At 36.2% G+C, this 25,703-nt stretch overlaps 2 protein-coding genes across 3 annotated transcripts in view; one reads left to right on the top strand and one right to left on the bottom strand.

Moving 5' to 3' along the window:
• The window catches only part of LOC137401155 (WD repeat-containing protein 74-like), a 38,223-nt gene extending 31,680 nt beyond the window's left edge, over nt 1–6,543 (top strand). For both annotated transcript variants that reach the window (XM_068087535.1, XM_068087534.1), the window contains one exon: nt 6,159–6,543. In XM_068087535.1, the coding sequence (XP_067943636.1) occupies nt 6,159–6,416 (258 nt within the window). In that variant the 3' untranslated portion in view covers nt 6,417–6,543. The remainder of the gene's footprint in view (nt 1–6,158) is intronic.
• Nucleotides 6,492–25,703, bottom strand: part of LOC137401154 (26S proteasome regulatory subunit 4) — a 44,404-nt gene continuing 25,192 nt past the window's right edge. Inside the window, exons 6-10 of the mRNA XM_068087533.1 lie at nt 24,138–24,266; nt 17,210–17,395; nt 16,354–16,551; nt 12,371–12,580; nt 6,492–6,692 (exon numbers count right to left, since the gene is read on the bottom strand). Coding sequence (XP_067943634.1) covers nt 6,558–6,692; nt 12,371–12,580; nt 16,354–16,551; nt 17,210–17,395; nt 24,138–24,266 — 858 coding nt within the window. The 3' untranslated portion in view covers nt 6,492–6,557. The remainder of the gene's footprint in view (nt 6,693–12,370; nt 12,581–16,353; nt 16,552–17,209; nt 17,396–24,137; nt 24,267–25,703) is intronic.

The following is a 25,703-nucleotide window of genomic DNA, read 5'->3' as shown; positions in this document are numbered from 1 at the left end:
TTAACTGATATTTGCTTTATTAGTTTGATTTTGGTAAAATATGGCATTTTCGGCCTGAAGGGGTACAGAAATCCAAAACAAATAATGTTTAAATTTGTGGAAAACGCAACTTAATTTGATATTATTTTAGGACATAGCTCTATTAAAGTTAATGGGTGTTGGTTTTTAAGTTCCTTTAGAGTATTTCTAAGATCCTAGTATTTGGTATGACACCATAAGCCTAGACTGACCTGATAAGATATAATTGGTTTTAACAGAATGGGATTATAATGGGATTAAACAGATTTTATTACTAGAGTGCATCTTTGGTAGTAGACAGAATGTCTAAAAAAATTTGCTTTTTAAATATGTATGATCTGAGATTATAGGGAAAGGGATTTTATGCCATAAATGAAAAGGATTATTACCATTAAGGTGGTAATAATCCTTTTCATTTATTCATTTATGGGACCACCTGGTAATAAATTACCAGGTGGTCCCATTATTATGATCACGGCTGTACGTATATATAATAGAGATTACGCTATGTGTATGTCGTTTTGTCTCATAAGTTCAGCGAAATTCTTTTGATTCCTGATGATTCTCTGTGCTTTATCAATACATCTGACTTTCTCTCACAGCGAACTCGACTGCCAGGGTACTTGTCTATATACTGCTAAACTCGGATAGCTCGAACACATGGTTAACTCGAACAGATTTGTTTGGTCCATTCCTACACAATGATAAATTGCTTTAGATAACTCGACCTTAACTTAGTTAACTCAAACAGTTTTTTGACCATCGGCTACTGAGACGGTTGTCATCGCTTTAGAATATCACTTTATTGTATATCACTTTATGTCACTTTATTGAATAAAGTGATTGGAGAGCACTGATAGAGATAAACATCAACTTGTAGTAAATTTAAAAAACATCATTATTACCATCATTGCTAAAATATTTTCGTTAACGACTTGTCTAAAGGTTTGCAAAGACCCAATTTCTACCAAACATCTGCTTTGCGATGGCCCTTCGAAATCAAGGAAAAGCGAGGATAAACTTAAAGAAAAATCGGCAAAATTGATCTCAGTTAAAACGCTCAAAAGAAAAAGATGTCTTTTTTTCTGACCGTTTCAACAGCGATCAAGTTTTGCCAATTTTAATCTGAAAACGTTCTGGCAGTCACATCACCTAAAACAACAAACAAATCTCAAGTGATAAAAAAATATCTATACTTTCTGATAAAATATTTTTATACTTTACATGAGAAGCATTTTAATTTGCAGCAAGCCATCTATGCTTTTGATTTATATATAGTTTGTATATGTACATGCATCTACTAATAAATACATGGACTTGTGACAGTGCTTTGATAACTTGAACATTTTCGCTCGATCTCGTGAGGTTTGAGTTATTGATGTTTGCCTGTATATATTTCTTAAAGTACATTGTGTATGGGTCTGTGTGTCATTCCAGCTATACCCTAAGACACTTATGTATTCGCGGCATCTAACTTTCGCATTTTCGCGGAGTCATGCTCTCGCGAAAATTTCATGAGCGGAACTAAACTATCATAACGAACGAACGAGCGAAAACCGAAGTTAAATGGCTTTATTCATTGATATCCACAATAGAATCGTCATAATAAAAATGCTGGTTAATAATAAAAATAATAAAAATGTGTGGTTGGAATCAATGGGAAATTTCTTGTAAACTCATTATAGCTAATACACCGACTGAGCAGCATGGCAAAGCGAATTAAGATGATGATATCAGTTTAGTTACCGAATTTGTAACTGATGAAGATGAAAGTCTGGTAGGTGAAGTCATAAAATTGAATATTAATTAATGTAGTGACAAATTTTATTACCAACCAAAAACAATGTCAACCCTCACCAGGCCCAACCATGTTATACAGTTTGGGTTGTGAAGTTGGTTGTTATCTATTTTCTTCTTCTTGGGACTTGAGTGTGAAAGACATGTGAAATTCACTGCCGGAGGGACCTAGACCAGTGTCGTATAGTTTCACAGAGTCTCGCGACAAACACCGGAAACAAAAACGCTTGATTCCAAACAAACCCGATCGACATACTGATCTCTAATGGAATATTCTTACCTCGCTCTCAACATCTCCCTTTTTGCATTTACTTTACTTTATTACAAAAAAAATAATTTGTAGTTTCTTGTAGGGAATTTTGTCTTTTTTTAAATGGTGTATAATACAATCAATTTTAAAGTGACTGCTAATGGGAGTAGTTTTTGTTGATTAATGTTGCGGCCTCTCCATTGTAAGTTACCATATAAAAATAGTAGGCGTGGCCTGTTTGTTTGGAATCGAGCGAGCTCCCGTATACGCTTCTGTTGGTCGCGGGACTCTGTGAAGCTATATGGCTCTGATCTAGACGTCATTGATAGTCCAAGAAACACTTGGCAGCAAGTGATCAAATTGAATTATTGATCTCACTCACACATTTCAACCTGCGGTTTACAAATACGAACTAGTCCCAAATTGAATTTTTTTTCTTATTAGCGAACTGGACCTGAGTAATGTAATCAGTGTTTTCCACTGCATTTATTTTTGCATCACTATATTTTCGTATTCACCAGAGCCGCGAAATTAATTTGCAGCAAAATTTTACTCTGTGTGCTACTCACAAAACTAAATACTAGCGAAATAAGTGTCCTAGCGTAGCTATTAAAATTTTGGAGTAAAGAATCCATACCGAAGATGATTTGATCTCAGACCTTACCATTCAGCAGCCCGACACCCTACCCAATAGGCCACAGAGAATGGTTGTTAGGGTGCGATATAAGTCGCTATATGGGAGCACATACCCAACAGCTTTGCATACCACATAGGGTGATTGCGTAAATAAGTGATTGTCATTAGTTAGCTCACTAAAGTTTTCCGTTGGCAATCTGCCAGGCTAATAACAAGTGGCAGGCAACTCTCATTACTTCTCATTGTTTATAAGTTGATTTTGAATACTCAGGCAACGCCGGGCAGCACAGCTAGTATATGTATATGGAGACAAACGTCATTCTCTCTCTACCAAGTGTGGCAATAGAGAAAGCGATATTTTAAGGCTCACTACTAGATTCTTGTTATTCAAGCTAAATTGGAGAATTTGCACTGACTCCTACTTTATGCGGGGGTCCTACCACACAAAGTTGTCGTCAGAATAGTCACTTAAAATCACTGTCGTCACTTTCAAAATCACTGTCGTCACTTTTAAAATCACTGTCATCTTTTTCAAGTTGGTAACCAAAACAACCTCTTTCTTCACATTCGTTATTTTAATACAAATATCCATTCTGGTGGCACTAAGTTGCGTTAAAAACCTGAAACTTGCTCAGTTTGAACTTCTGCTAACCAAAAGCATGGCTCAACCAGCGACCTTCACAAACTTATTAGTAATGTTTGGGAGCGTTGCTGATTACTCCGCGAAGAGTGACAGCCGTCTCAGGCTTTTAGGGCTACATTTCTTGTACTGAAAATAGACCGAGGTTGTCTTTAATAATCACTGTCAGTCACAGACTTGAAAACGGATTTGCTGTCAATGTCGTGGCATTTCATTGCTGTTTACTTTAATTACCTGGCAGTCTATAAATGCTGGGCCAGATGCTGCAAACCAAAACTAGTGAAGTTTCGGTTGAACGTGTTGATTTATGGACAAATAATAAGTTAGTAAATGTACGGCTACGCGTAACAAATTTTTCGTTGGTTTTAACCGAAATCACGAAATGATTGAAACACGCAGAATTCTGCGCTGCTAGAATCGTGCTAGCGAGGTCGATTCCAGCAGCTTTTGCAACTAGTATAGTCCAAGAAACGTATAATGACACACAATAAAAGTATAAGTGCAATTCGACATAGTACACACGATGCAACTGCTTAAATTGCGTTATTGTATGTATTTATTGTTTGGACGCTATAGTTAGAAATTGTTTATATTTTAATTATATTTCCTTTTTAGCAGCAAAAGTTTTGTGGTAGAAAATGTTGCCATCTTTAGCGCAATCAAGTCGGTTGCATCGTATTTACTATGGTGAATTTCCATAATATTTTTCTTCCGTGTTGAATTATGTTCTCGGACTACATGAATTTTAAAATTTGCTAGAGTCGTGCTCACTTACCAACAATAGCGCAACTTAAACAGTTACATCGTGTGTTCTATGTCAAATTGCTTCCGTACTTTTATTGTGTGTCGCGATACATATTTTGGACTACAGTCATACTTCAACTTACGAGCTTAATGCGTTCCGAGACTGAGCTCGTATGTCAATTTACTCGCATGTTGGTGCAATTAATTTATATATAGAACAATTAAATATATATTGATTGGTTTCCATACTCTAAAAAAAGGCAAATAAAACACTCAAAACAAGATGTTGTAACAGAAAGAACATGTTGGCTATTGTCCTTACGTACTACATGCTTTCAAAAAGCAACAAATAAAAAATAATGCAAGGAAATGTGATTAATTAAAATGTAAAATTAAATACATACAATAGCAGTTAACACTCGCATTTGCCAGGGAGGGAGATATAAGTTATCCTTCGTTACAACAGTTGACTTTGATAAATTTAGATTTTATCAAAGTGTTAAAAGACAAACTTAGAAGCAAACCTAAAAGCAAACTTTCATTTTCAACTAAACGTAATTAAAATTTCTTCGGCGCTCATAGTTTGAAATTTCTCACTGGTTAGCGAGAAATCTTTCCTTTTTTTCGCTTTCACGACTAGCCGGCCGTTTTAAGATAAACCTATCTAAGGACGTTTGCCTTTGTCGCCCTTGCAACATGTTGCGATTAGGACGAACACAGGTGTCGTCACAAATGGTTAACACACGATCACTAGCCAACTTGTCCGAATGTCTATTAAACAGTTTGGATAGATAGCGCCGGCCTTTTCACATTGCATCGTTTCAGTTACGCTGTCACCGGCCAATTGTTTGTCCAATGCCATCAGCGGTCGTGAAGATCGCTGCACCGTTTAGAAACTATGGCTAGTCCTTTTGCGAACTAAATGCCCTGAATATAATCCTTCTGTTTGATAATTATGAATGTATTTCTGTCATATTGCCGAGCTATCTGAATCACGCATACACATTTCGCATATTTTTCAATACTTTTCCGTTTAATATCGACTGTTATCATTTGCTTTTTCTTTGTATTATCTTTCATTTTACTGGCAAACTTTCGGTCTACGCACAGTACTTTTAATTCACATAATTCTGCACAGAAAATCGTGCACAAAAAAAACACGGTACAACAGTATAACCTGAGCAGTTGAAAAATACAGAGTGATGCTGTTCTAATAAAACACCTCCGACATACTTGGCAACTCACTCAAGTGCTCGTATCTCAAACATGGCTCGTATGTTAGTGCTAAAACTTGCTAGAAAGCTGGCTCGTATCTTAAGTTTCTCGTACGTTGGAGCACTCGTAAGTTGAAGTATTACTGTATACTAATTGCTAAAGCTGCTAGAGTCGTGCTCGCTAATAATTTGTTTAATCTGTTAAAAGCGTTTCGTTGACGAACTCGGTGGGCATGCACAGCTCAAATAATTCTGTGAATTTCGACCGATTAATTCTGCGTTTTTGTGATTTCGGCCAGAACTCAGTACCAACGAAAAATTTGTTACATGTAGCCATACCTTTAGTAATCCTACCTACACAATCATCGTCACCTACATTAATAAATGGTCGTCTCGTCTGTCACTTTTTAAATACCCCTGTCGTCGGGTCGCCAGAATCGTCACTAAACATGGGAGGACCCCCTTGTGTAGAAGCTTTTACGTAGTACAAAGCCAAAACTTTCATAAATTCTTTACGTTATGTGTAAGTTACGTTATAGGAGCATCTACTGTACATCGGTTTCAAGCTCTACAGAGAACTTCGTCATTGCCGAATTTCGGTAGCATACAAATCATGCTTTGGCAGTTTATACACAGCAGAGGTGTAAGCAACTTTTTCACATGTTTGGTAATTCGTCCTGTACATGGAAAATAACAATTTCTAACGAGATTTGTGTTTGCAAATAATAATAATAACATAGCAGAGGTTGCTCAATCAAGGTTTTTAACAAGTTAGATGCCCTTGCAATAAGAATTAATTTTACTCAAGGCCTTGCCTCTTCATTAGTATAATACAACATGGAATGCTGGCATGTTGCAGTTCTACATGAAGTCACGTCTCAACAAGTTACTATTAGTCCATGATTGGGAAGACCCAAAGCCGGAAGAAACACTAGTAAAGGAGGAAGTCGAATTAACCATAGAAGGAACAGAAAAGTTGCCTGGCGATACAGAAGATGCATTATGGGAAAGTTTGGATGTCGTTGGGGAGCCTGAGAGGGGGCATAAGCGTAAAAAAAGGATTGAAGAAATACCGAGAGAACATATCATTAAGAAATCGAAGGGTAGACGAAAGTAGTCATCAAGCAACACTGGGTTTTTCTTTGTATGCGTGCGAGTTTTTTTTAACAGCAAGCCAATGCTAAGTTACTGGTCATGTACAATGTAATTTATTTCTTTTATCAACAATATAAAGACATCGTAAACACATGAGTCATGATTACAGATAGAGGCCTTCAGGTGACCCTTCTTGTTTCCTGTAGAGAACATTTTCCTTTGCTTTCTTGAAGTCCTCACTAGTAACCTTCATTCTCCGCTCTCGTAATGCCAGCAAACCTGCCTCTGTGCAAATAGCCTGTAAATACATAGTTCCTATTGTTACGACGCAGCTCACACACACTCTTGCAATGAGAAAAATTATTACAAATTGACGCAAATCACTTCAACTGATGTAAAAAAGCTGGCCTGCCACTTTCAGACACAAACTTAACATAGATTACCGATAGCATGGAACTACTGTTTATGCCACCTTCTAAGGAAAGTGAATCGCAATCAGTGCATTCATTGATAAATTCTAATAGAACGTCACCTTTATTTGACCACCACCCTGATAAAAGGGTTGAAAAATACAGTGCTATAAGACATTGTTGAAGGTATTGGACAACCAAATGAAGTTTGTTCCAGCCAAAGCAACAATCAGAACGCACCTATCCGAGCAAATGATGTAAATATTTTTGTTTTAGAAATGTTAATTTTTGTTTCCGCGTGTAATATAAGTATGGTTTGTTACGTCACTTGTTCATGAATATATTTGTAGCATTTGATCGATTATCGTTATATAACTTGTAAATTTGTATATTTATAGCATATTGGTTAATGGCATCCTTGCGGTTATCTTAACGCGGCCTACAATGGATCAATGGTCATAACTCCTATTTCTAATGCACATAAAAAGCTAGTTTTGGCTGCAAACATCAATGGGTGCAAAGAACTTTTATTCAACATTGTTAAATATAGATATAAAATAAAAATATACCTTCAAATTTAGAATGAAATAAAAAATTGTTAGCTCTAACAAATTGCAAGGCACAGGCTATAGTATCACAGATTAATTGCAATCAATAAATACCGACTGACCCAAGTAGAGATATTTCTTGGCTTCCCAATACATATCTTATTTAGCGATTTTTGACAAGGTAAAGGTAAGTTATCAGATTTATTGCACCCAAAAGGTCTATTATCAGTCCACCAGAAGGATAGGGCAAAATGTAGGCGAGATTCGCTTTCCCGTTAAAGGACCCAATTTCTGCCAAGCCATTTGAAAAATGCAACGTCCATCCTCAATTTGAATGCCACTTCCAATTGACCACAACTAAACAGGAAGTGTTGAAAAATGGAGCGCCATGGCGTTCAATTAGAAGTTTTATGGTAACTTACACTGAAAATTAGAAGGAAACCTTCGCAATAGTGTCTATGGAAATCTTGCAAGCGGTTACCGCTTTATAGTGAAGACAATGATGTGCTAAGTAATGTAAAATTCAGAAAGTACTTTTTACTCTGATATTTAACATGAGGAACATCCTATATATAAACAGCATTAATCGTGGCAACGCCATAAAATCATCGCTGTGTAGGGTTTTCTTTTACTGCTGTAAGTCGTACTTCCTTTGGGCAGTTAATGATCACACTTTATCATCGAATTTTATAGTGCAACTACCACTAAAAACTGGAGTGGACGCTCTGACAATGTAACAACACTTCACAGAAATTAGCAGTGAAGCATCAACACTAGTGCTGCACAATAAAATGATATTGCATGATAGGTGTCGATTTTGTGTGGGACGATATCATTTTGGGGCGTTTTGTAGGTCGACTCGGTAATCGGGTATATTGGTGTTCTCGATATCATGTCAAGATGATAAATATCTTGTTTAATTGGCAGAACCAACATCGGTTATCGCCAGTTTTCGTGACTCAATATCGGCACAGCACTAGTTCCTGAAAACCTATTTGCGAGCCCGCGGATTTCCTTTATCTTTGAGAATCCTCTAAAAACAGACCGCCCAGGTAGAAAAAAGTTTCATGAAAGTTTCTTAAATAAAGTTAGAGAGAAGGACAACTCCTAATTTTTATGTATTTGGACACCATTATTGCCCTTGTATTTATGTTTTTGGTGAAACGTCACAATAATCCACATCAAGAGAGCATAAATCCAAAGTTTTGATACTGAACGACATAGATAGCTCACAGGGCCAATATATTGTTTTGGTATGTGGTGTCATATCACACAACACCACTATGAAAAATACTACATCATATCAAGGGCATCTGATCTAGATTGAAACAGAAAAAACTACTGATTACAATTATTGCCTGCAGCACTACCTGCCATTGCTGCTTATCAATTCCAAGATTCTTCGGATATCTTTTAGTACTTTTAAAGGGCAGGTTTCACAATATAATGAGGTCTGTATATGAGAGCTTTAAGAGAGGTGTGACAACGGAAGTTTTATGCATTTAAGAAACTCAATGTAGGATAAATAAGGTGTGAGAACATTGTTTTAATCAGGAGCAATATCCAAGTGGAAAAATTGATAAATGTTCCAAGGCATTCCTGTGCATACGCACGAGTGGTAACACAGGTCAATTTTATATTATACAGTCATACCTCCATATACGGGTGCCGAGTCATACCTCCATATATGGGTGCCGAGTCATACCTCAGCATACGAGTGCCGAGTCATACCTATACATACGAGTGCTGAGTCATACCTATACATACGAGTGTCGAGTCATACTTATACATACGAGTGCCGAGTCATACCTATATATACGAGTGCCGAGTCATACCTATACATACGAGTGGTAAAACAGGTCAATTTTATATTATACAGTCATACCTCCATATACGGGTGCCGAGTCATACCTCAGCATACGAGTGCCGAGTCATACCTATACATACGAGTGCTGAGTCATACCTATACATACGAGTGTCGAGTCATACTTATACATACGAGTGCCGAGTCATACCTACATATACGAGTGCCGAGTCATACCTATACATATAAGTGTCGAGTCATACTTATACATACGAGTGCCGAGTCATACTTATACATACGAGTGCCGAGTCATACCTATATATACGAGTGCCGAGTCATACCTATACATACGAGTGCCGAGTCATACCTATACATACGAGTGTCGAGTCACACCTATATATACGAGTACCGAGTCATACCTCTACATACGAGTGCCGAGTCATACCTATACATACGAGTGCCGAGTCACACCTCCATATACGAGTGCCGAGTCATACCTCCACATACGAGTGCCGAGTCATACCTCTACATACGAGTGCTGAGTCATACCAATACATACGAGTGCCGAGTCATACCTATACATACGAGTGCTGAGTCATACCTATACATACGAGTGCCGAGTCATACCTATACATACGAGTGCCGAGTCACACCTCCATATACGAGTGCCGAGTCATACCTCCACATACGAGTGCCGAGTCATACCTCTACATACGAGTGCCGAGTCATACCAATACATACGAGTGCCGAGTCATACCTATACATACGAGTGCTGAGTCATACCTATACACACGAGTGCCGAGTCATACCTATACATACGAGTGCCGAGTCACACCTATATATACGAGTGCCGAGTCATACCTCTACATACGAGTGCCGAGTCATACCTCCACATACGAGTGCCGAGTCATACCTCCACATACGAGTGCCGAGTCATACCTCTACATACGAGTGCTGAGTCATACCAATACATACGAGTGCCGAGTCATACCTATACATACGAGTGCTGAGTCATACCTATACATACGAGTGCCGAGTCATACCTATACATACGAGTGCCGAGTCACACCTCCATATACGAGTGCCGAGTCATACCTCCACATACGAGTGCCGAGTCATACCTCTACATACGAGTGCCGAGTCATACCAATACATACGAGTGCCGAGTCATACCTATACATACGAGTGCTGAGTCATACCTATACACACGAGTGCCGAGTCATACCTATACATACGAGTGCCGAGTCACACCTATATATACGAGTGCCGAGTCATACCTCTACATACGAGTGCCGAGTCATACCTCCACATACGAGTGCCGAGTCATACCTCCACATACGAGTGCCGAGTCATACCTATACATACGGGTGCCGAGTCATACCTATACATACGGGTGCCGAGTCAAACCTATACATATGGGTGCATTCCATATGAGTGTCCCAACATGCGAGAAACTCGAGATATGAGCTGACTTTTGACCAAGTTTCTTCCTTGAGATACGAGCCGGTTGTCGTTGGCCACTTTATGCCCAAGTATGTGAGAGGCAGCTTTTGTGAACAGCACTGCTAGGTCTTTTGTGAACAGCACTGCTAGGTCTTTTGTGAACAGCACTGCTAGGTCTTTCTCCTCAAATCAGTTTGAAAATTTAAAAGGTTGGCCAAAAGTTATGATGAACGCGAGAGAAACGCAGCTAACCGAAAATAGATAATAAAAGACAACAAAATTGAAGTTTAGCGAAAGATTAAAACTTAACTCTTAGTAAGCTAAATTCATGCAAGTTTAGTGTACCGAAGATGTTGTTCTCAAGTCTCTCAAACAGCGGTGATCATGACGTCTGTCTCAAAGGTAATAGCACCATCAAGTAGTGTATATACAGTAGTGTACGTGGCGACGTTACATTCTATCGAAGATCATAACTACTAAATAGGTATTTGTTACTTTTTTATCACGAGTACTGAACTGAGTACACGACTGAACTGATGCATGACTTAGTACTTAGTGATTTTATATAGGAAATAGTGCCTTCAGACATGAGTAAATTGACATACAAGCTCAGTCCCAGAACGCATTAAGCTCATGTGTCAAAGTATGACTGTAGTTATAGAGCCACTTATTTACTCAACGAAAGTAAAAAAAATCTCAAGTTGTTGGCAATGTATTATTAGTGTATCATTTCGAGGATTTATAGAGTGTTGCATTAGATAGTCAAATCAATGTCATGAAAACAAATATTACTACGAATATAGATGCGGGTGCACTTTCCATCACAACTAAATTTTCTGACACATCTAAATAAATTAAAGTATGCTGCATATCTCTGACAATACTATATCGTTAATACAATAACTCAAGTCAAACAATTTTTATGCTATCTATGAGTTCCCTTTTATCAAACTTGAGCTATTGCAAAAACGGTGCAAGCAGAATCTCCTGTTTGATATGACACAAGAAATTAAGCTTTTCATTCAAAATGTCGCTATACTCAAGGTTGAAGCACAGTGAGGATACATCCAACGGATTCGTGAATAAATAATGACATGATTTTAGTTAGTATTTGCATCCTTTCATTTTCAAAACATCACCTACCCTAGGACACTTATATTTCACTAGTATTTAGTTTCGTGAGTAGCCTACAGAGTAAAATTTCGCTGCAACTTAATTTCGCAGCTCTGATGAGTGCGAAAATATAGTGATGTAAAAATAAATGCAGTGGAATAAGCATAATTAGATTCCTCAGGTCCAGTTCACTGGTAAGAAAATAATTTCAATTTGGGACTAGCTTGTAATTGTGAACCGCAGATAGAATTGTGCGGGTGAGATCGATAATGCAATTTGATCGCTTACTGCCATTTGTTTCTTGGACTATCGATGAACAAAGCTATTGAATTTCACATTCTTGCTCGTTCGTTATGATAGTTTAGTTCATGAAATTTTCGCGAAAGGATGACTCCGCGATGTTAGATGAGGCAAATACATAAGTGTCCTAGAGTATGTATCAAGACCAGTTGGAACAAAAAATGACGTAAATTGATAACCTAATGAGCTTCAGATGAAGCCAATCTTTTTCCTCTAATACGATAACATAACTTGGCCATTAGGATTGAGACAGGCTCACACAGTGAGGGGTGGCATTCCTCTAATGTGATAACATAATTTGGCCATTAGGATTGAGACAGGCTCACACAGTGAGGGGTGGCATTTAACCGCAACACACCTTTATATCGGCACCGGAAAGGTCATCTTTAGCCATGACAAAGTCATCAAGGTTGACATCATCTGCCAAGGTCATTCTGGATGTGTGAATCTTGAATATGTGGCGTTTTGTCTTCTCATCTGGCAGAGGAAATTCTATCTTACGATCAATTCTTCCTGGTCTGATCAGGGCTGGGTCCAATGTTTCTATCCTATTGGTTGCCATAACTACCTGCAACAAGTAACAGCTAGTAACTAAAGAGACTCCTAAAATAAAGTAGTCGTATCACGCATGCGAAGAGATGGAGTGAAAATGGGTTTATAAAGGTACATTACTGGTAGTGACGGTATTATAATCAAGAGGAGGACTGGACTGTTGTCACTACTATGACAGTGAGAAGACTTGTATTTTTTGTTTACAAACACGAAAGGTAGTGGTCATATCAGCCACTAAATCCTTAGTCAAGAGCTAAATAAGGAGTTATCTGCTCCTAACTAGCGATAAAGTAATACAACTCTAGATAATTAACATGAACTGGTAGCGAAACAATCATAAGTTTTTTTCTATTATAGTAGACAGCTGGAAATACTTAGTACAATAACTTGTCACAGTCATTTCACAAAGTCTTCTAAATATGTCACCGTATTATTTTACTTTTCCTTGGTACTGATAGTATACCTATATATATGCAACTACTTATAAAAACCTTCGAAGGATCAATACCAAAAATCGCAGAAATTGATAATGAAACAGCAAAAAAATGCAACAGATGGGTTACATCAAAAATCGTGTGAAAAAGAACATAGAAACATCAATGGCACGTTTACTTCACGATTCTGAAGAAGAACCCTTCTCCAAAACAATTTACGGTAACTTGATTGGAGGAGTTGTGTCCCTAGAAAACCTCTTCGGTAGATGAGCTCTTCGGTAAAAAAGCCTCCAAGATGGCTTGTTTTGTAAAGAATTTATGACGCGAAACTTCTCCCTTAGTTTGAGATCCTTCCGAAAGTGGCTAATAACAACGTCGTTAAACATATAAACATGCTGTTTCCAGAGCTGTTCCGAACGTTTAATTCCAATGCGCATGCTCCGGTTTGGTCGAGAACCGAATTGTGGTCAAGATCTGAGAAAAACAAATCTCAAGTTTTTTGGTCGAAAACCGAGTTGGTCGAGAACCGAGGTTCCACTGCATGTCTTTTAGACTCTTCTCTTGGATAGCTGAATGTCTTTTTAATGAATTAAAGAATTTTTAGACATAAAAAATTCAGACTTGCAACTTTATCTTTCTAGTTTTTGCACTATTAGTAATATACAAATATACTAATATCTAAATTCTTCTCTGAAAATAACATACATAAGATTAGATGTTTCTTGGAGATTGACAATTATTTTGGCATGTTGCTCTCAAGCATTTTGCAGAAAGCTGAAACTTATGTTTAAATAAGTAGGTGTTTGTACTAATTTTATGTTGGTAAAAATAATATTACCGTACTTTTCAGACAATTAGCCGCTACTTTTTTCTGATGATTTGAGCCATGAGGCTTATATAAGGATGCGGCTGTTCTGTGGCTTTTTCTTCCACCGCTAAGGCGCATTAACCAGAATCTCCGGTTCGTGCGCCTTTATCCGTGAAGGAAAATACGAAACAATGCCTAACGGTACTGTTCCATTAGGCATTAGGTTAAAAAGCGTCGGTTAAAACGAAACAGTGCAGTTAGGCACTGTTCCGTTTTAAACAGGAAAGTTGCTGCCGGGTAAAAAGGAACCGTGTTGAATTCTGCGGCCTATACAAAGGTGCGGCCTATGTATTGTTTTATTATTGTTTTTGGAAAATAAAGCAGATGCGGCTTATATAGGGGTGCGGTTTATAGTCCGAAAAGGACGGTATCACAAATTTGAAAGTGTTTTAAATAGACTCTAGTACAATGGGGTCGGCGACGAGCTTAGTCTGTGATATAGAAACTATTAAAGGTTGACTTGCAACAAAATTCACATTACAGTTATTTGATATGAAAAGATTCACATGTCTTACTCTGTTGTGTTGTAGGTGCCAAATATGTGGAAATGTGATTACAAGCTCTTAAAAGCTCAAAAACGAACAGTTAATCGCAGCCACACGAGACCGCCGTAGTTTGGATTCTCTTTCCAAAACGGCTCAAATGTGACGTAGTTGTGAAAGATGGTTTCTGTTTACTCTTTCATGCAACCTTATTCGTCGAAATATTTTCACAAATATACTTCACGCATTTAATAAAACCATGTCTATTGTTCTTACGCGTCTGTTTTATCGCCATCGTAATGCTGTCACTTTTAGCAGTGATATCCTATAACTTACCGTAAAAATTCGTTTAATTTTTTAGTCTTAGTTTGAAGGAGTACATATCATTGTCTGATAATCATGACGAGCCTGTTGGTCACTTGTAATAATCGAAAAGTGCTGCAGAAATTATTTGCGAAGTATTGGGTCACATGATCAGATTACGACATGCCTATTAGACCAAACCGAAACAAAACTGTAAAGTAGCGAGCATCTATATTTGATACGGGGTCTTCGGTAAAACCCGAAGTGTTTGTCATAAACTAGTGCTACGATAAGTTTTATATTGAGCTTTTTATTGGCCTTTCAATTCACGTGAGAACATCATGTGACAAGACGATAACCAAATTTCATGGCTACGTCATCGAAATAAAGAGATTCCAATCTACAGCGGCTTTTCGTTTTTGAGCTTTCAAGAGCTTTTAATCACATTTCCACATATTTGGCAACTACAACACAGCAGAGTAAGACATGGTGAATCTTTTAATACCAAATAACTGTAATGTGAATTTTATTGTAAGTCAACCTTTAACCATTATAGCGCAGTAGTCTCAATCTGGTATATCTATTGACAATAGTTTGATACCTTCAAGGGATGGCCCACACTGACAGAATAGATTCTTTGTAAAGTTCGAATGGGTTTTCACACAAAATCGAACTAAAGCGCATTCTCAGAGAATAAAAACTGATAATAAAGAATGAGTGAAGTTAGGTTCATTATTAATAAATTGTGCAACCGAACATGATGAAAATAAATGTTGTGATTTGTGATTTATTTTCATCAACAAAAATTAGTTAAGCAAAAAAAAAAAACTGTAAGAGTGATGAAGCCCATAATACGCAATAGCATAGCTAGTCGTGATGTTGGGCTTGCCGTCATCGTGTAATCAACGCCAATTTTTATGGGTATTCAAGTTGTATTCACCTGTAAAAAGATGCAACCTAAGTGCTCTCTTGAAACTGGCCACCTTCCCTATGCTTTTAATAGACTTATGGAGTTGGTTCCAAAAAATGGCCTGCTGGAAATCCACCCTGCGATGGCCTGTACGGGAAGAAGATTATGGAAGATTTAGACAGGAATTTGAGAATCGGGTTGGATATATTGTGCGAGGGATGTAATTACGATAAAACTATTGTTGGGCTAAAAGTATAATGCGGTATGAATATAATGAACTGATAGGTAGTATGGATTATTTGAAAAGAGGTTTGGTGTGAATGAGGCGGGGTTTTTTGTGAATGGTCCTTATTATGCGCTTTTAAAATGTTATTAAATTTGTAAGATGGGTCGAAGGTGCATTGCCCCCTGCCTTAATGCAATATGAAAGTCTGGAATTAACCATGTTGATAGCCAAGTTCACATAGAAAGCATTAGCTAGACTAATCACTGTGGCAAAGATTTGGTAATGCAATTTTATAATGGCTTTGAGAAACTTGTAAGCTTAGCACCGGTATGCATTGGCGTAACATTCCTTGACCATTGTGATGACACAATTCAAATGAGGATAAAGCACATGTGAAGTAACTAATGAAGGTACTAGTAATAACTGTAACAGTAACTAACAGCAAACAACAGATATTTAACTAAACATGGCAGCGGTAATAAGCTTTAAAAATTACTACATGTATATTTGTGTAGGTACGTGAATAAACGGACAAAGGAATTAGCAGCGTCAACTGTGAGACTCACCTTCACATCTCCCCGGCTGTCAAAACCATCTAATTGGTTGAGCAACTCGAGCATGGTTCTTTGTATCTCTCTCTCACCACCAGAATTACTGTCATAACGTTTCGTGCCGACGGCGTCAATTTCATCTATAAATACGATGGAGGGGGCGTGCTCCTCTGCCACACGGAATAACTCTCTCACGAGCTTCGGTCCATCTCCCTATTCATCGACACAAACTGGGTTATTAGTCACAGGAAATTCAAAATTGAAAAAATGCTAACGGAAAAAATACGCAGCACAGGTGACATGATGATTAGTGGCTGCGCAAACTTCTGTTAGTCAGCCAACCTTTATATGCTCAAGGATCTTTATCAGTAATATAATATTTGCTAATTGTACCCTTTATATAACCTCCACCAGTCATACGACCTTGACAATCAGTAATATAATATTTGCTAGTTGTATCATTTATATAACCTCCGCCAGTCACACAACCTTGACAATCAGTAATATAATCTCTGCTAGGTGTATCATTTATATAACCTCCACCAGTTATACGACCTTGACAATCAGTAATATAATCTCTGCTAGTTGTATCATACTGTACATAACCTCCACCAGTTATACGACCTTGACAATCAGTAATATAATATCTGCTAGTTGTACCTTTTATATAACCTCCACCGGTCACCCGACCTTGACAATCAGTAATATAATCTGCTAGTTGTATCGTACATAACCTCCATCAGTCACAGAACATTGACAATCAGACAATCCTTGCAACAGCAAACCTGTAAGGTCTCACTGACTATATGACCTTCATCAATGACCCTAACTTCTAGAAATGCTATAACTCATCACATAACTGTACATGTACCAGGTATTTTTGGATGAGCTCGGAGCCAACAACACGAAGAAATGTAGCGGAGGTTTGATTGGCCACAGCTTTGGCCAACAGCGTCTTGCCAGTCCCTGGTTCTCCGTACAGAATGACACCTTTCGGAGGGCGTATACCCATTTCCTCATAGTACTCAGGGTGAGTGAGAGGCAACTCTACCGACTCCTGTATAGAATAAGGCACAGATTGTGTTTACAAGCCCTACGCAACTATAATAGAACAGAAACTATAACATTAAAAAGTTCAACCAAGGTTTGTGCAACGCTGAAGTGCAGTTCTGAGATAACACAAAAAATTACCTTATATAACGACAATGTCATCAGGCTGCTAAGCAAGATACATACACGTTGCATACAAATTATAAACCAAAAGCAAGTAGTACTGCGGTGCTGTGCAGCACAGTAACTTCCCTGTACTTTTCAGACTGACTGTTAGATACATTTTACATCTATTCCCCATGCACATCTATTAGACTACAGAGATAAATGATTTTCCTTTGTAGGTCTGTATATAATGTTGACCCGGCTTTCATCTGACACCGCATTCATCTCCATGTTCTAAATCTCTATATATTTCTCAACCTCTGTTTTCATTATATCCAACTATAGCTATCAAAATCGTGATATTAAAATTGCATGTTTTGATGGATTTGAACTCACAACACAGTACATTGTAATGTTACATCATCTTGGGCACACAGACCATGACCCCCAAATGCACCAAAGTCATTGTAGGTACCTATAGTTACTAAGGTTAACATAATATTTTGGTACTATTTTTAATGGTGATGATTTGTACCTATAGTCTACGATAATAGCCTACATGGCAATTTTTGCATGCAACACTGAAATGAACTGAAATCATATAATTGTATACCAAATAATTTTTGATTGTAATCGTAGCGAAATAGAATATATTTAGCCATTACTTGCTAATGATTTCACATTTACATTTAAACACCTTTACATTTTTATTTTTCCTCCAAATTTATTTTAACAAAACACTTCTTTGAAATATAAAATTTTAAACTAACAGTTGTTTAAAAACCTAATATGTTTAATTTATTTTTTATTCAGTTATCCTGCACAAAACTTTTCCTTCATAATACGAAGTTTGAAAGTTACAGTTGTTTGATAAAGTTTGAAAACCTTTACAGTTGTTTTTACTTTCTCTCTTAATTTATTTCAACTACACTAAAGGACACAAAACACTTCTCTCATGATATGTAGTTTGAAAGTTAGAATGGCAAATGTTGTTATATGTTAAATACAAATCAATTTTCTGTCCAAAGACTTTTTTATTACCCGGGCAATGTCGGCTAGTACATATAGTCGGCTAGTCTATATACTGTAAAACCTCCAATTGAGCGCCACCTCCAATTGACCACATCCCTGAGAGAACGGTTGAAAAATACACCGCCACTCTCCAATTGAACACCCATTTCCATTTGACTGCAACTTTGACATTATTTGATTTTTTCAAGCCCATACCAACTGATCAGTAGATGTGTCCACAAAATCGTATTAATAATGAACCGTTATATATTAACATAGTTACATATATATTATGTATACATATTGTGTATAAAATTGTAATACATGAACTTCAGTAACTTGAGCTAGTAACGAGCTAATATTTCAATCTTCTATATATATATATATATATATATACATGTATATATAGATATATATAGAAGATTGAAATATTAGCTCGTTACTAGCTCAAGTTACTGAAGTTCATGTATTACAATTTTATACACAATATGTATACATAATATATATGTAACTATGTTAATATATAACGGTTCATTATTAATACGATTTTGTGGACACATCTACTGATCAGTTGGTATGGGCTTGACAAAATCAAATAATGTCAAAGTTGCAGTTAAATGGAAATGGGTGTTCAATTGGAGAGTGGCGGTATATATATATATATATATATATATATATATATATATATATATATACCGTATATATATATACAGTATATATATACACATATATTACACATTGTATTTTTATATATATAGCTTTATGCTAGATATATATAGCTTTTAAGTTAGATATATATATATACCGTAAAACCTTTAATTGAGTGTCACCTCTATTTGAACGCCACCTCCAATTGATCGCCACCCTGAGAGAAGGGTTGGGTTGAAAAATAGACAGCCACTCTCCAATTGAATGTCACCTCTATTTGAATGCCACTTTGACATTTGATTTTTACGAGCCCGTAATATCAACTGATCAAGAGAACAGTGTTCACAAAATCGTATTAATAATGAACCGTTTATATCAATAACAGTTAATTCTCTCGTTGTCCAATTCCAAAGCTTTTTCGTTTTTCTCGTTAAAACTTTGAAAGCAACCCCATAGCAATAATCAATAAAGGTCTCAGGCTTGTAGTAGCTCTCTGTTTAACATGGTCTTTCTACTTCGAAAAAGCCTACATATATATATATATATATATATATATATATATAAAAACCGGCCCAAATTAACGATGGTAGATGAACCTTCACAGCAACACTATAGAAATAATTACTGTCTCAGGCTAATAGTGGTTCCTTGTTTACGTGGTCCTAATACTTCGAAGTAACATAAAAAGAATAAAAATGGTTTAAATTTACGATGGCAGATGGTACTTTGAAAGCAACGCCATAGAAATAACTACTGTCTCAGGCTAATAGTAGTTTTTTGTTTATCGCGGTCCTAATACTTTGAAGGAAATGCATATAAAAACCGGTTCGCAAGTTTTGGACAAGAGTTACGTTTATTGCGAGTAAAACTTCTACGCATTGCATTAGTGCTAAATGCAGCGCGTGAAAGTTTTGCTCTCCCAAAAATAGTTTGGACACTAATATCGACTAGTTCAGCAATGCAGAAGAAGAGTTGAGGCCAGAAGATACGTATTGTGGAAGGTATCGAACAATTAGATGTTTGTTCCATCGAAAGCAACAATCTGAACACAGCTATCCGAGCAAACAATGAAAATATTTGTTTTAAAAACATTAATTTTTGTTATTGCATGTAATATAAGTATGGTTCATTTATGTCACTAGTTCATGAATATATATTTGTATCATTTGATAGATTACTGGTGTATACCTCATAAATATGCAGATTTATAGCATGTTATTTAACAGCGTCCTTGCGGCTATCTTAACACGGCTTACAATGGATCGACGCTCGTAAAACTCCTCTTCTATTGCACATAAAAAGCTAGTTTTGACTGCAAACTATAGCAAACATATCAGTGAGTGCAAAGAGCTTTTATTCAACAATGTTAACCATACATATAAAATAAAAATGTCTTCAAATTTAGAATTAAATAAATTCTGAAAATGCCAACTAATTGCAAAGGACACAGGCTATAATATCACTGCAGGTAAATTGCAAACAATAGATATCATCTGGTAGAGATATTTCTCGGTTTTTGATGCATATTTATTAAGAGATCATTGACAATTTAAAAGTAAGAACTTTAGCAGATTTATTGCATTCAAGATGTTTCATATCGGTCTACCGGAGAAGGAAAAGTAGGCAAAATATAGGCAACATTCGCTTTGCCCGTAATAGGGCTAAATTTATCTTCCGAAAATTCTGACGGGTTAGTTGAAAAATAGGCTGCCAGCCTCTATTTGAACGCCGCCTCCAGTTGACCACCATCATAGAGAAAGGGCTGAAAAATAGAGCATCATGGCATTCAATTAGAGGTTATACGGTATATATATTTCTCAAAGTTGATCGTCCGTCGTTGTTTACGTTCAGCTATGAAAAATCTGTACCAAAGAAGATTTTACCTCAGACCCTACCGTTCACCAGTCCAACGCCGTACCCTTTAGGCCACAGAGATTGAGTTGTTCACTTGCCTATATAAGTCGCTATATGGGAGCAAATACCCAACAGCTTTGTATACCACGCAGGGTGATTGTGTAAGTAAGTGATTGTCATTAGTTAACTCATTCGCATCTGGCGCGAGTTAACTCGCGTATTTATAACGTTGCTATGCAACCAACGCGAGTTAACTCGCCTCTGAAATTTACCTACTCATTGTATCGCTATTTTCAAAATATAGAAGAAAATTATCGATTAGTTAACAAAAAGTTTTGGCCAATCAGAAATACGTACAAATATGCCTCAATGATGTCTCTGGCAAAAATTATGACCAAAATAGTACACCCATATCGACATCTACTTAAACCGGCAATCATCTTGCCGACTTGAAATTTTATCATAAACGATGAATTTTTTTCAACTCCCGAAGTAAATATGCAGATTCAAAAGTGGTAAGACAGTGAAAGACTGCATAAATCAAATAAAAACATTATTTTTAATGTTTCAAAGTTTTTATTAACTTTCAATTTTGCCAATTTGAATTGTTATGCTCAAATAAAAATACACTTTTTAGGCTGTCAGCCGTAGTCAGCCTAAAATTATCATTCGCTTCCGATAGCATCATCTTGATTCTTAGAGCTGTATATGAAGTCTGAAAAGTCAAGAACAGAGTTATTGGACATATTTTTATTATTTGAAACATGTTTATGACAGTTTATTTGAGTTATATTGACATGTAGATTAGCTATGTTTTGGTTATGTTCATGACTAACTGTACATGTATAAATAATATTCATTACTGTGTATTGTATGTAATAAATAAGTAATTTCAGTCAAACTTTGTATATTTTGCAATTTTTATGGTGCAAGTCTAACTTTGTTTCAGCAAATAACAATTTTTTCAAAATCGGAAATTTTCTGAAACTATCTTCTTGTTCGTCAAACATTGGATTGGAAATCATGACATGAATGCAAAGTGCAAACGAAATAGTGTAAATAGTAAAATTTATACACACTATGATAGTCCAAGAATGTTCTTATGTCAGGTACTCTTGTCTAGTTTGGTATTTGTAAACAAACACCAGCTTGCCAGCCTTCACCATACAGAGATAATTTCTCAACTTGATGTGAACCAATCCACATGACGAAAACACACACTCAACACTAGCAGTCAGGGTTATAACATCTTATTTATAGATTTTATACTGAGCAAGAATCCTTTGAAGCTATTCATTGAAAGTTTTTTAGAGAAAATGATGAGATACTCTGTCATTTCAGTGAGCCAGTGTAATGTGCTTACAATTCTGTTTCTGGGTGTCAGATTGTTCAATTCAAAATCATGGATTATGAAGTTCAAAGGGTTTTCAACAGGCTGGTCTTCCAATAAGGCAATAAAATATAACAGTTTAACATGAGATGAGATAATCAGTTTGGGAGATAGCACTGGGATGAAGGAATACAATTTAGATCTGAAAAACTCTTCTCAACTCAAACACTAATTATTTGGTCTAGCCAATGTCACCGCCTTGGTCTGGCTGTTTTTGTTTGTCTGTGTTGAGTAAGCCTAATAGGCCCCTATGCAAGCAGTTGATGATTTTAGGTGTTATTTTGTATTTTTAGACTGTTAGCAATAGTTGTAAAGTGAAAACGGAATGATAAAATAGATATTTTTCAAAAATATCAATTTTTTTGACCCAAACATATCATATCTATCGGCAATATATATCGATGATATATATCAAGCGATATACATCGAACCAACCCTGCTTGAAAATCAAGAGTGAACTGGGGACCGTTTTAAACATTTTAATTTGCACTCTTATATACATAATGGAAGATATTGGCAAGTAGCCAAATAATGCCAGATTTGTTCTGGAACTGTTAAATCAGAGCTACGAGTACTGGGCGATGAGTAGGTAAAAGCTAGTATGGTCTTGCGAACAATGACTTTTTCTATTAAAATAATAGCCTTATTACTTATTCCCATTTTGCTGATAGTAGCATTACTTGTTCTCTTTTTTGGGCATAAAAATTTGAGCAGAGTTCAAGAGTCGAGTTTTTAACAAAAATGGGTACAAATACACATTTTTAGAACTTACAGTTTGAGAAGTGCTTATGAAGCAATGCATACAAGTTCTTATAAATAGGTATGGCCACCTTTTCAACTCCTGGCAACTTACCTTTAACCTTGATACGCACAACTTACAAATATTTGACATTAATGTCCTTCTTTTAAACAAAACAAAAACTGAGAAAAGCAGTCAGAATCTGAACAAAACCACCAAAATAATATGCATAGTGCTATTTTGCTCCTATTAACTATATCTGCGTCCTATTATCGTTCAAAAAGATAAAGCTATCATACTCTAAATCACTAAGTTAAACTCTGCCAGCGAAGAGGGCAGACTTACTATTATATGTTTGCTCCTATTATTGCCCTAAAGCCCCAGTAAAAGCTCCCGTGCAAGTGAGCAATAAGCAGTAGGCAATGAGAAGATTAAGAAGGATGTTTACAGAACAACCGAAAGTTTACACGCTCACACGTATTACTACTTTGGTAGCGAGTTTTTAGCAATTTCTCCAACTTTTTTTAAATCAAGGAAAAGAAAATAGCAATCACAAACATTTTTGCATCTTTGCATAATGTATGAGTCTATGATTTGCTTCAATGTTAGGTGGAGACACTGTGATGAAACATTAACATTCGATTGGCTATAACATGGAAACATAAATGCATACTATCGCACAACACAATTGAATTTACAAGGCATTTTGCATAATTATGTACATGTAACTTGGAGCATTTAAGCCCTAATAATTTTAAATATCATTCCATGAATGCAAGCGCGGGTTCTTGACGACTGAGTCGATGTCCCTAAAAGACTATATAATTGTAGAAAGATTATCAATATATTAATTACAAATGGGAATCATTACTGCCCCAAGTTGTTAACACCATCCTCCCTCAGCGCATAACAACATCCTGCTGATCTCTCATAATCTTACACAAACCTTGAAGATATAATGCAGTATGGAAGCAATAAGGATGTGAGCGAGAAGAAGCCAACCTTAATCTCTTGTATCTGTTGATCAAGGCCTCCGATATCAGCATATGTCTCCTGGGGAGCTTTCTCTAATTTCATCACAGTCACCATAGGATCTGTATCATCGCCCAAAACTCCGATCACTGCATGCACCTAGCATATACAAAGTATGACAGACTCAAAGAAGACCTTAACTCTTAATGCCACCAAAGAAGTTGAGTGACCATGTAAGATCTGCAGGTTATAATAATCAATCAGTGATAGGAAAACCATATAAGTAGAAACTATGTCCTATCAAGTTAAACCTCGACATATAAAACTAATTCATTTTGAATTTATTTTGTATGTCGAAATCGTTGTCTGTAGAAGCAAATATTCTTGTAAGAATTCAGTGTTTTTGTTTAATTTGCGTTAAAGCTCGAAGAAATCTAAAAACGGTAATTACATTATATAGCATTGAAATAAACATAAAAATATGTTTTAAAAAACTAAACAACCTATATTAAATGTAAAAATCAGATTAATGATATAATAATCAATGGAGAAATTAATAACATGATAATCAGTGACGAGAGGTTATTACTGCTACTCGACCACAGAGATATATGAACAGAAACGCGTGTAGGTCTAGTGATAAAGTGCGTGCTAGAAATATACAGCGTAACTTACTCTAGCTTATATTAGAAATAGGATAAACGCTCTTATAATATAGACCTCCTTTAATGTAACCTGTACTGGACATAAATAATTTAAAACATTTTTTGCTTCATATTGCTACATAGAAAATCCAAATAACATGAAGCATCAAGTCGGTGCAAGTTCTCAAATCGATTTTAATAACAAGAATCTTATAGTTAGCCATAAAAATATCGTTTTCACCCTTGCCACACTTCGGAGAAAAAGCTATGTGTAGGAGTAGAATAGACGCTCCTATCACGTATACCTCCTATAACATAAATTCCAGATAACGTAAATAATTTAAGTGAAGTTTTTGCTTCATACTACGTACAAATATCCCAAATAGCCTAATTTGTAAAGTATCAAGCCGGGCGAGATCTTGATTGAAATGGTAACCGTGGCAATTGTGAGAGAAAAAATGACGTATATTGCGTTATATCTCCTATATATACATTATATACACATATGTATACATTATATATACATATATAGCTATATCTCTTATATATACATTATATACACATATGTATACATTATATATACATATATAGTTATATATCTTATATATATTATATACACATATGTATACATTATATATACATATATAGTTATATCTCTTATATATACATTATATACACATATGTATACATTATATATACATATACTAATAGTTGTATCTATTATATATACAACTTTTGCGACATTCTAGTTCGTCGCAATGAATCGTCAGATGTGTCGAAAAAACAGAAAATAGGGTGGCTGCATAATTATTCAAAAGTACTTAGGTCGATCGATCGGTGCAGGTGTTACTGCGTCGATCTACCAATCTGAATGTCGCGAGCTGGAGTATCGTCAAAAATTATGTTTTATCCTAACCTTGACCCCTGGAAACAGATGGACAACTAACAGGTT

This window comes from Watersipora subatra, chromosome 7 (assembly GCF_963576615.1).
Source record: "Watersipora subatra chromosome 7, tzWatSuba1.1, whole genome shotgun sequence".
Taxonomy (NCBI): domain Eukaryota; kingdom Metazoa; phylum Bryozoa; class Gymnolaemata; order Cheilostomatida; family Watersiporidae; genus Watersipora; species Watersipora subatra.
Note: the sequence above shows the minus strand (reverse complement) of the source record. Positions and strands in the feature narration are given on the sequence as shown.